The 12,687-nt window shown below is 29.5% G+C and overlaps 1 protein-coding gene across 3 annotated transcripts in view; it reads right to left on the reverse strand.

Moving 5' to 3' along the window:
- Positions 1–12,458, reverse strand: part of Nep2 (M13 family metallopeptidase neprilysin 2) — a 35,701-nt gene extending 23,243 nt beyond the window's left edge. Inside the window, exon 1 of one of the 3 annotated variants that reach the window (XM_072904184.1) lies at positions 12,152–12,458. In XM_072904184.1, coding sequence (XP_072760285.1) covers positions 12,152–12,297 — 146 coding nt within the window. In that variant the 5' untranslated portion in view covers positions 12,298–12,458. Of the gene's footprint in view, positions 1–627; positions 964–12,151 lie in introns of those variants that run through there. The other 2 variants (XM_072904183.1, XM_072904185.1) reach the window with 2 other exon arrangements.
- Positions 12,459–12,687: the final 229 nt, after the last annotated feature.

The raw sequence follows: 12,687 nt of genomic DNA on the forward strand, positions 1-12,687 counted from the left end.
ATTAAAAAATTTTTAATATTGTGTAAAGTTAAAAACATTTATTATATATATCATCTTATAATATTTTTATAAACAATTATTTTTTTATTGTAAATCTGTTTAAAGACTTATAATAAAGTATGTGAATTATTAAAATGGATATACGTACACACATTGCATGTTTTATGAGTTGTTTTAATAATTTTTTATACAATATTTTATATCTATATATTTTATTCACCTCAAAGTTGAATGACAAAGCTAAATTAAAGTTCGATATTTTGAATTGCCAATATAAATATTTTACAGACAAATGTTGAAAAGATATATATTTTCGTAGAAATCAATTAACTATTCATCTTCCATGAATAATAATTATTTATATTCCATGAATAATTCATTTAGTCATAGCAAAAACAGCATTTATTAGCATTTGAATTTGATTCCTCCAATCGTACTATTACGTTAAACTAATATTGTATCTCGTTGCAATAATTATATTGTGAAAGTTGCATCATATTAATTGACGTATCAGAGATAGTTGCACTTTAGCTTGAAAAAATGACTTGAGAAATACACTCTCGCGAATAACTATTATCATAGAAAAATTGCTATTGCTGCTTCTCTAACAATATTTTACCAACTCACTTGATAACCGTTTGCTTCATGCTGTTGGTCATAGCGATTAATAATTTTTTATAATGTGTCTTGTTGTTATATCTTCTTTACTGATTTTCACACTAGCACATAATTAATTACACACACTTTCGTCCTCGGCCACTGCGGGTCCGAATTTTAAATTTTGTCAGAAAATTCACGCGTTTTCAAATGTCAACTGGAAGTCTCTCGTAATCCCGGTACAATTTCCCGTTTTCTATTCAATGATTTTTTTTTTTTTTTGTCAAGGGAACCAAAGAAGGATTGTGGAGAAAGGACACTGCCTTTCTCCGAGATCCGGATAGCAATCAGTTTAGACTGTTAGCGCCGGACTGAAGTAGCGCGCGCGCTTCTGCTCGTATTTAAACTCTTCTCCCTCCCTTTCGCGCTCTCTCTTTCCCTCTCTCTCTCGCTCTTTCACGCACGCAAATTCCCGCGTTTTTCCGAACATTTTTTTCTTTTCGGGCAAATTATTGCGAAAACTTGATGGTTTTGCCCGAATGCCAAAATATATTCATATATTCTATTTTTTGTTTTTTCAAGTTTTGTATTCTTTAAAAAAATACAGGAATGTAAATATGAGAAAATATGATTTTATAGGCACGGCACAGGCAATCTTTGGATTCTTGAATCTTTAAAGACCGTTAGATACACTTGAAATTTTCACAAATATTATAAAACATTTTCTGTGAGATAGATTTGAAAATTTCTATTTATACGAAAAATATTATAATTTCTTCTCCTTTTTTCTCTCTCTCTTTTTTTTATTTTTCTTTAACTTTATATTTTACAACTTTTATAAATAAAAATTTTTTAAATAGTGTATGCGACCTGTATTATTATGATCAGTGATATTACAATTACGTTACATTTTAATAATTCAAATTTCAAGATAAATGAAATTTAGCATGGACGATAAGATGATGAGAAATTACGAAGATAGACCTTTTGAAGCTCCCATCTTAAATTCCGAGTTATTTAAACTCTGACGAGTATTACGGTCTTGGTACGCCGATTTGAATAGTAAGAAGATACTTCCTCATTACTGCGCTGGGCGATTTCCATTTTAACGATTTAATCAAAGAAATATTATGGTGAAACTGATGCATATCCGAGATAATAGAAAGATAGTTTTGAGAAGTCTATTAGAAGTGGAAAATGTGACTGTATAATGATAGCTATTTCCAAAATTCTGTGCACAATTAACATTGAAACCATTAATAGTGTGTTTATTTCAAATGTTGCAAGAATATTTTAGTTTGTTGTTTATAATTGTATAATATTTTACTTATAGAAATATCTGCTAAAATATATCAATTATTTAATCTCTTTTTTCTGTTTTCTTTTCTTTTTCATAGGTATATATTTAAATAAAATTAAAGTTTAAAATATTTTAAAGTATTTATATATTCATATTATTGACAAATATTTTTTGAAATGTGTAAATTTGATTAAAATTGATTTAAGCTGATAAATCACACAGCAAACTCACTTCTTTGAAAGAATATGTTTTCAAGTTATTATTTCAATTAAATATTTTACAGAAATTTATGTAGGTATATTAAATAAAATAATGATATCAAGATTTAACTTTATGCGCTTATGTGTTAACATATATTTATTCGTTTAATCTGATTAGATTTTAAACAAACGAATCGTTGATATTATATCGTTACAATATTTCGAGAATAATAATTTTATATGCTATTAACGTGCAAAACATGTAACTATAGTATTAGCGTAGTATTGCGGATAATCATTGATAATGATAGTTTCATAAGTGATCTTAATATGACGAATTCTAAGAAAACAGTTTTGTTAGAGGTTGAATGGTCAATGAATGAACTCGCGAATAATAATGGTACGTAAATTTGTTTGAGTTTCAAAACTTTGCTCACTGCATTTTTTAAGGAGGAACTGGACGGATCAACTACGTAAAAATTGATAAATCTAATCCTTTTCTAGATTCATGAATTTTGCATAAAGCGCCTTTTAAAATATAAAATTAATAATTTGTGAGTTAAAGTAAAGATTTGTGCCTTCTAGAATATAATTTAATGTTACAATCGTAATATTATCTTGCATAGAACTAACTTTTTTAGCGACATTGTACCATGACATTTGACTGTAAGAAAATTCATGAAAATAAAAATTTTATATAGCTGATCCGTTCTTAAAAGTTCCTTCTTAAAAGCATTACGCAAGCAGTAAGTAATTTATCATTAATAGAAACAACTCTGAAACTTCTCAACGTATCTTGAACAAAGACGAAAGTCCCGCTTTATAACTAGAACTTAGTTAACGTAGGGTTTGCACTTACATAAGATGTACAATTGTCGATTGGACCGACACGATGATCGACTTGTGGCTTCGATAATTCAAGAATAACTTTCATGTTCTCTCGATTTGCAGAGTTAGAGAATGGGAAAACAACACTTTGATAGGCAAAATTTTTGTATTAAGCTTAAGTCATACATTTAGAGCTTAATTTATTTATCTTTTATTTAATTTCCGAAAAGATTCTCTTAATTTATTCTATGGATGAACGTTATTAGAATCGCCATTCGTAATTCCATGTAAACGTCAATAACGTCACACGCTTTAAAGAGAAACAATCGGTACGCACGATTGCGGTTTATATTCTGTTTATCCTTCACCTTCTTTCATGTCTCCGTAAAAGTTTCCTTGCGGTATAAGCCGCAAAGTTTCATTAAGGGTAATGACCAAGGACGAATGCTAATCAGGTTACGCGACCTAGCGTAGAAATTACCGTGAGAAGCCTTCAGGTTGTCAATAAATATTTTTGCGATTTATCACTGTTAATGCATTTTTCTTTGTATTTGTTTCTTACAAAAAGCACGCACTTTGTTTTAAAGTGAAAATACGTGACTCGACGGAATATTAATGAATATAACGTTACATCGTAAACAAATGTTTCTTTAGAAACCGCATGAATCAAACTTGCGGTTTAACTTAAATCATAAAACTTAATTATTAAACATATAATTTAATTATTTTATTTATTCTATTTATTACGAAGCAAATATCAGAACACTTTGATAAGTAAGAAATTATTTTTGTCAATTGACGTGTCAGCAGATCGATTATATAGTTTTATAAAGCGCTTTGAGTATAACGTACCGTTTCTGTATTTATTAACAATAATAAATTAAATTTAATTATGACAATTATTACGCGGTTTTTATCTTTGTTCATTATTCTTCTCAGATTGGATAAAATTTGCTTCGGCAAAGAAACGTCTGTAAGACAAAAAAGTCGAATTGGAATAAAATCAGTGAACCTTATAGTGTGTCGATATTAATTAGGGAAATTGCATTGATTATCGGTTGGCGCTTTACAATAGCGAGAGCTTGAAGAGAAAAAGTTAATAAACTGCAATAAATCTCGTACATGGGACATCCGTTCTAGATGCTGTCGCGATCTTCGCGCTGTAGAAAGGAGTGCAGGATTAGTTCGTATCTCTTTGCGACTCTTTGGTTATTGCATATATGCATAACCTCGAAAGTTGCAGTATTTTATTTTGCAAAAGAGATATGCGCATAGATAATGTAGCATGTGACACAAAATAAACTGTTTTGACTAATGAGAGAATGAGATACTTTCTAGTTTCTAGAACAAGGGATATATTTAATATAGGATAAGTAATAATTAATTATAAATTTAAAATACTAACAAAATATATAAAAACATACTTTCAAGATCTCTAATTGTTGGTTTTTATTAACATTGATTTGCAACATTCACTAAACAATTTACAATTATACTAAACATAAATCTCTCGAATTATTCATCTGGATATAAATTCATCTGGCTATAAATTTCTCGATTTGATATCTCGCGCTGTAATTTTGAATAAAAATACAATTCTAAACACGTAAGTGCGAGAGGCAGCTCTTTAGATAAGGAAATACGAGATACCGTTAGCGTGGCATTAAGGAGATCGATATGTCAGACGCGCGCTTCGGAACGCAGATCGTATAAAAAATATTATTGGCACACATATTAGCATTAGTTAAGTGACTCGAATGCGAAAATATCTTAAAATCTGTTTTGAGAACACGCGAAGCCCTGAAAAGTCGTTATCTCGAGATTTGAAAAGTGGGACAAAAATCCAAAGAACTAACTTTTTACTGTCATTCCACTTTGCGGTTCGCAGGATATTTTTTTCACATCTTTTTATGTCTGTTGACATCTGTTAAAGTAGAAAATATTCGCAAAGAAATGGTCTCTTTTCTAACAGACTACATACTTTAATCGTTAATATTTTCTCGAGAGGCAATATTTAATAAATCTTGTAGAGATTATTTTCTTTGTAATTTTTTTTAAATAAGCATAAAATAACTTTTACATATTTCACGATATATCTAAAGTTTCGCTGTAGACTGAGGTAAAAGTCATCAAGCAAGATGCAAATATGCGTTAAAAATCCACTACGTAGTCTCGACTACGATAACGTTATATAGACTGAGAAATTGTTTAAATTTCATGGGTGGGTTTATGTCCATTATATCCATAAAGCAAGCTAGATCCGTGTGAGCATGAGCTTTATTTATTATCACGGTTTCCAACATCGCGCATAATCGCCAAACGATCGTTGAATGCGTCTGCGATGCAATCAGGTATGAAAATATACTCGGTGACACCTGAAGTACAGTTATAACTGTTTCGATTATAACGTGTGAATATACAACGTTTCTCTAACCTATCGAGAGAAAGAGAAGGAATTGCGATTTGTTTGCAATTCTCGAATCATGTCGTCGTAACCGATACGCAAATGGATGCCATTGCGCGTGTTATCAAATGATATCAGGAAGTCGTAATTGGCTCTCTTAGTATAATCAATCGACACCGATCACTCGAGTATCTCGAGTAACGTCTACTACAAGAAAAAGAGGGTTAGCCGAGTCAGTGTGTGTCATATATTTCATTCTACTTGGTAATTGCTGACGCGAACTAGTTCATTAACGATAACCGAACGATTCGACTGATTGTGGCAAAATATGCATTTAACGACTGAGATATCATATTTATATACTGCATACAAGTTTATAAGCTATTTGTTTACAAGTAAGGTAGATTTTAACGATGATTCGATATGGAGGTCTGAATTTCATTTATTTCACATTAAAATTGCATTAAATTGATTGAAAATTTAAAAATCATTAGCAAAACGATTGCGAATGGATTTACTTACGACAAGAAAGTATCACCTTTTATTTGCATCATCAATTTTCAAATTTTTGATTTTTTTTTACATTTATATAATAGCTTTTTTTCCTTATAAATCAATCTAATCAAAATCACTTTTCTTATTTTCCTATAAACTTCTGTCTTCTATTATTACGTATAGACATCAGTTTCACAAAAAATAAACTAAAAAAAGAGGACGATTACTTGTTGCATAGTTTGTTTTTGATATTTATGTATGTGATATATGCTAAAGAAGATTTTTATTATAATTAAACTTAAATTATTGCTAGAATTTTTAATCCTCAAGAGAAAAATTTGTTATGTTAATTAAGGTTGATAAGATATTTATGGTTAAATTGAAATTTATTGCAAGATTATTGTAAATTAAACCTATTGGAAATTTACTAAATATTTTTAAACATAATTCTAAATTTAAAATTAAATTTTTCTTGTCGCTATACTATAACGTATTGTCAACTAATGATTTTTTGATAGCTTTATGATTTTAACTATTTTTATTTTATTTTTTATGATGTTCTTATGATTTCTTATTTATGTTAGAACAATTCAATCATAGGATTCATGTTGGTGTATACTAGTCGATACATATAGTACAAAAATCTCTTAATTTTAATCATAAATTATTGAAATTTGAAAATCGCGGTTATATATGGGATATAACGGACGATTTTGATAGAAATCGGCAGATATACTCATAACTTATGTCTATTCTATGATCAAAAACCGGTATGTAAAACTATAAGTAACGTAGGACTCGGTGCTCAAATCATATGCTTTAATGTTATAATACGATTGGATATACCTAGCAGTGCGATAATAAACTAGCACAAACTGTTACCAGTATTAATACTCACAATCAATGTCGATATTCTACCGTATAAACTACGAATATTCGTTGATTCGCGAAATATACGATTATAATTAATTATCGCTACATACTGTGGAATTTTTGATATTTTTCGAAAGTTCAATGGCCACTATAATTTGCATATATTTAAATACTTTTCGTATTGTATAAACCATAAACGGTTAACTGATATTAAAATGGAAAAATATTCCATATAAGTAAAAAGTGTTTCGCCGTTACACCTTCATGCTTTAAATAAGACATGTATGATGTTCTGGTCTATTTTCCAATTATCTAATTAATATAAATATTTATGCATACATTATTGTAGGTTGTACTTAGGTTTTAAGTATCTTTTTTTTTCTTCTACTGTAATATTTTATATCAAATTTTTTTTGTGTTTTGAAATTTATTATGATTTTATTTATTCAAAGCATTTTTTAATATTAAATAAAAAACAACATTTATAAATAAAAAAATTAATAAGATGTGTCATAAATTTGAAATAATTTTCGATTAAACTTCGATATTCATCGAGTCTCGTCAATCTGGTGAATCTACGCATATAAAATGTTTTTATATTAATGATTTTCTGAGATAACTTTTCAACCTAGAAAAACTTAGATTTTATAATGATATATTTATTTTAGAAAATCTAGTCTCTTATATATATATATATTAAATCGGATTAGGTTAATTATATGCATACAGAATATGCACACAGAATAGGAAGGATGCATACACCACATATACGTGCAAAAAAGATTCATAATTTCACGTATGCAACAGTCGACTAGGAGTGGCACCATCATCGTGACAGTCAACACATTTATCGGCCTTATCCCGTTAAGCTTAGCTAATGTGTACAACAGCCAGTTTATCGAAGATCGTTTATAAGTATCCTCGATTGAAATCGCACATTACTACGACCGTTAACTATTACGATAACAGTGTATCGATTTGTCATGATTCATTGATATCTCATTAAGATTATTTGAAGTTTGAGATAATTAAAACAGCGTGCAATATATATTTAAACAATTAAATACAAGATTTTAATGAGTGTGAATCTAGACAAATATAATTCGGACACGCAGATATCATACTTTCATTTTTGTATTTTTCAATTTTATTGTCAAAGAGTTATTTTATATAACACGCGTTTCATAGCAAGGTATTTAAAATGTTCAAATCGAATCTTTGTCAAAATGCCATTATTACTCGTGTGCTTCACAAGTTTGTTCAATTTTCCAATTTGAATCAACGTTCTTGTAGCGTTGTAACTTCTAAATTGTTTTGAATAATGCTTGAGGACAGAAGAGATTTTACTCGATCTCTCCACATACATTCGTACAAACTGTGTGAACGCACGCATTATAATTACGCCTAACGTTGCGCAACAAAATTAGAGCTATCCTTGCTTCTGGGACATGACAGTTTCTGACAATCCGCGCTTCGTTTTTCAGCTTAAGACTATATGTGAAGAAGATACTTTTCATCGCGGAGATGGCAAAAACCTTGACTTGTATTTTTATCTCTTACGTGTAAATTTAACGCTACGGTCATTTAAGATAAAAATAACAGAACTTCTCAAATATCTCGCGTAGTGCTAAACAAGATTAAAGAAGACAGAGCCTCGCGTTGCATCAATTTAGCGTAAGATGTTGTGAGATTGATATCTCAATGTTTATTTGTATATTAGTCAAGAAAAGAATAAAGGAGAAGTTTTCTTTTATACGCTAAATGTGGTGATTGATAAAAGTATGAAAACGAGTAAGTTTTGTATAGATAAAATTACGCGCAGTTCGCGCGCTCAATTCTACTGTTAACTTTCTAAGCTGCCAATAATTGATCGTACAGCAGCAAAAAAGATCCGTTTAATCACGGATAGTGAAAGTAGTTTTACGTTTTTTATCACGAATGTAACTATAGTAATGTTCTTTCGAATTATTATCAATTATTATAAATATACACATTTTGGAAATTTATCCATTTTGGAATATTATCTATATATTTAAAAAATATTATATAGGAAAAAATTATACGTCTCATATTTATCTTCACGTTAAAAGATTGAATTTCGATATTCATCGAGTCTCTCAATCTGGCGAGTCTATGCATATAAAATGTTTTTGAATTAATGATATTTACAATAATAAATTTTCATAACTTATGAAGAAAGAGAGAGAAAAAGACAAAAAATATATGTGTGTAAAATGTACTTTTTAACAATATCGATGAATTTAATAATGTCTTTTATATTTTTTGTTTAGAATGAAAAATTATTTTCGTGATTTTATTTCAACGTAATGTATTGTTGTTTTTTTACTAAGTTTTTTTACTAAGTTTTATTCATTCTTTATACATGATGGCTATATTTTGGCGAACTCAACCTCGTCATGATCGATCACAGCAGCTTACGTAAATCGTAATTTGCGTTGGAGCCACATAATCGTGGCGTCTATGAACATGGGCAGGATTCAACCAAAGTCGTCACTCGATGAATATTCATCGACGCTATTTTAATAAGGAGCTTAGGATCTGCTTTAATCCATAAGATTACGAAACCTATTATATTTCTGATAAGGAAGCCAATGATATTTCGAGCGAATTTTTACGTCAGATTATTTTTTATTTTTTAATCCACTTACATATATATGTATATATTTTTATTAACTTTGTATATTATTTTATTAATTTTTCATTTTGTTCAACTTGTTTCTATTTAAAATGTGCAAGTATTGGATATTTAAAGAAGAATTTTAAAAGGATTTAATGATTCTGTGATCGTTGATGGCGAATATAATATTATAATCGAATCGATTCAACGCAGAAGAGATTCTATGAGGGATCCAGGGTCAATCGATCCATCGATCTTAAGTGGTACCTGCCTATCTGAATTTAGATGAGGATAGTTCTAGGGTCCATGATTGAGTGGTTCTTCGCGATGAACTCAGAATTCTATACTGCCACGATGGAATTACATTCCTAAGTTTGAATTACAAATTGACACATGAAAGATCTTTTTGGCATACAAATGAAGTATAATGATGGTATAATGCACGTTCAATTCGCGAGACACAGAGGAATCAATTTATTACAAATTATATATATATATATATATATATTTACATAATATACAATGTATAAATTTTTAAATTAGTTTTATAAATGTTAACCTTTTATAAACATAGTGATGAATATTTAAAATCATTTTTCGAAAACGAAAAAATCCTATAAAAAATTGTTTTATACTTTCAAGTTGTCTTTTTTTATAGACTATTACTTTTCAGATCATTATTATTTCTTCGCGAGAGATAAATGTACTTTTGATATTTTTTGGCTAAAATTGCATTAATTTTTGTTATTGTACCGTCAATTCAAAATTTCACTAATGTAATAATTGATATAGACAGAAGATGGATTATATATATTAATAAAGTTTTGAGTTAATAATAAAATTAAAAAATATATGCAATTTTCCGTTAAAAATATTGGCAAGAGATTTTACTTTTCTCATGGAAAAATTTTGAAACATAGAAAAATTTTTAAAACTTTTCTAAATATACATTTCATTTGTCAATCGTAACAAATGACATACAGTTTTATTTGTAAGATGCAGGCAAAATAAAGTTCTCTATACACACACACACACACGCGCACACATACACACACACATGCACGTTAATACATGCACCGTTATGTAGAAATCCCTGCGGCGATGATTAATAAAAAAAATTGAAGGCATGCAGTTGAACCGTAGAAGATACATATATACATATCCATATACACACAACCATTTTTTATATCATTGCGAGAGAGAGAGAGAGAGAGAGAGAGAGAGAGAGAGAGAGAGAGAGAGAGAGAGAGAGAGAGAGAGAGAGAGAGAGAGAGCATATTATTTCTTTACGTTCAATTATATCAAGAAAAATGCGTCATTATCAAAGTTTTAACAAAATATTATTAGTGGGTCATTATTTTTAGATAGATAACTTGATTATATTAACTCACTTGTCAGTTATATTATGTATTATCTCTATTGCTGTGGACTTCTTAATCTAATAATTGATATCTGGCCGGAATTCAGATAATGAAACAATTGTTTGTATTTTTCTTGAAAAACTTTTCATTAAAAAATTTACCTCATGTGATCTATTAATGAAAAGTTTTTCAAGAAAAATACAAACAATTGTTTCATTATCTGAATTCCGGCCAGATATCGATTATTAGATTAAGAAGTCCACAGCAATAGATATAATACATAATATAACTGACAAGTGAGTTAATATAATCAAGTTATCTATCTAAAAATAATGACCCACTAATAATATTTTATTATTTTAAAGCAGCATCAAAAGTAACAATTTCTCAGCTATTATCGATATTATTATTAACAAACACACTTCCAAATTTACCTCATGTGATCTATTATCAGTGATATAAAGCGAAAGTCTACAATACTACATGAAAAGATGAGTTGTTTATTTTACTTTAGCATCTTTGGATTGTATCATTAATAACAGATTACCCTATATGGTCGAGTCATCAAATTGAATGATTGACGTCGACTTTCAACACTTGAAAGTATGAGACTTGGTTGAAATCTCGTCGAGTTATTGTCAAATGTTGAATCTATGTAAGTTATTGTTCTTTTCTCTTTGGTCAACGCTCCATTGGTTGCTTTCATGAACATAATTTACAATGACATAATGTTAATTATTCGCTGACTTAGAGCTTTAAAACTCAATCTCAAGAAATTATATTCAAGTCGTTTCAAAACACATTGGAAAATGCTAAAATACATTGAAGAATATTCCTCTATTTACCTCTCATTTTTATTTATTCATTATGTCGATTCTAAAGATTATTAATTGTACTTAATTGTGTTTAATTGTGTTTACACGTAGATAATCGTCAAATGTTTCTCATGAAGCTAATTATGATCTTAAAAATAATTTATTATTACTTGATAATTTACATATTATCTAGAAGAAATGTATCACTATCTTTTCAATAGTTTTTTTATGTAATTGAAATGTAATTAAAAACGTATACCAAAGATTAAAGAGAACGTTTCAAATATATTAATATAATATTTTATATTACAGTAATTACAGTTATAATATATAATTTTTTAAAAGACTTCAAACTTTTCTTTAAATATCCATTTAAAAAATCAAATTTTGTCCCTCTTTCTCTTACTTTCAGATAATTATTTTGTCAAAGCGAACTAAAGCTAAAGCTTTGTATAAAATTTTGTCTACCATTTAAAAGCTAAGATATTTAAAAAATTTAATCTCTGGTTCCTATGTTTTACTTCATGAAAGCATCGCAACTACGTTAATGATTGCTTTTCCAAGAAGCTCATCGTGTTTCGCGGACAGCTTTTCGGAAGTACTCTCCTGACATTTCCGACAAGGCCAAATGACATCTTACCCTTTAACGGTGGTTACTCTATAGACGGTATCGAAGATGTTGTCACGAATCGAGCGGACGTCCTCATCCTTCCTGTCTATCAGCTCGTGGAAGTGCAGCGTCCTCGCGTTCGAAAAGTCCGGTTCCGCATCCTGCGTTATCTCCATTTTCAAACGGGCCACGTATCCTCGGTTTCGAAATCACGGAAATTGGCTGTTCGTGCGGACGACAACTCGGTCGGCGATCGAGCGACGAGCTTTTCGCGTATTAATGATGCACGCTCGCGCGACAGAACTACACGGAACAAACTTCCATCGTGCATGGTACGAGTTTCTATTGTCTCCGAGACACATATGCGTTGCGTGAAGGACGGCGCGCTTCGGGAGACATTCGTAGGGCGCATGTGAGATTTATGGAAAAACAATACATAAACATAGTAGGTATATACTCCGCGTTCTAACATACAGAGTATATCAGATAAATCGAACGACCGAATAAGTCTTTAAAGTCGAAAAAAACTAAATTTATTTTTAGATATATATATATATATATATATA

This window comes from Anoplolepis gracilipes, chromosome 13 (assembly GCF_047496725.1).
Source record: "Anoplolepis gracilipes chromosome 13, ASM4749672v1, whole genome shotgun sequence".
NCBI lineage: Eukaryota > Metazoa > Arthropoda > Insecta > Hymenoptera > Formicidae > Anoplolepis > Anoplolepis gracilipes.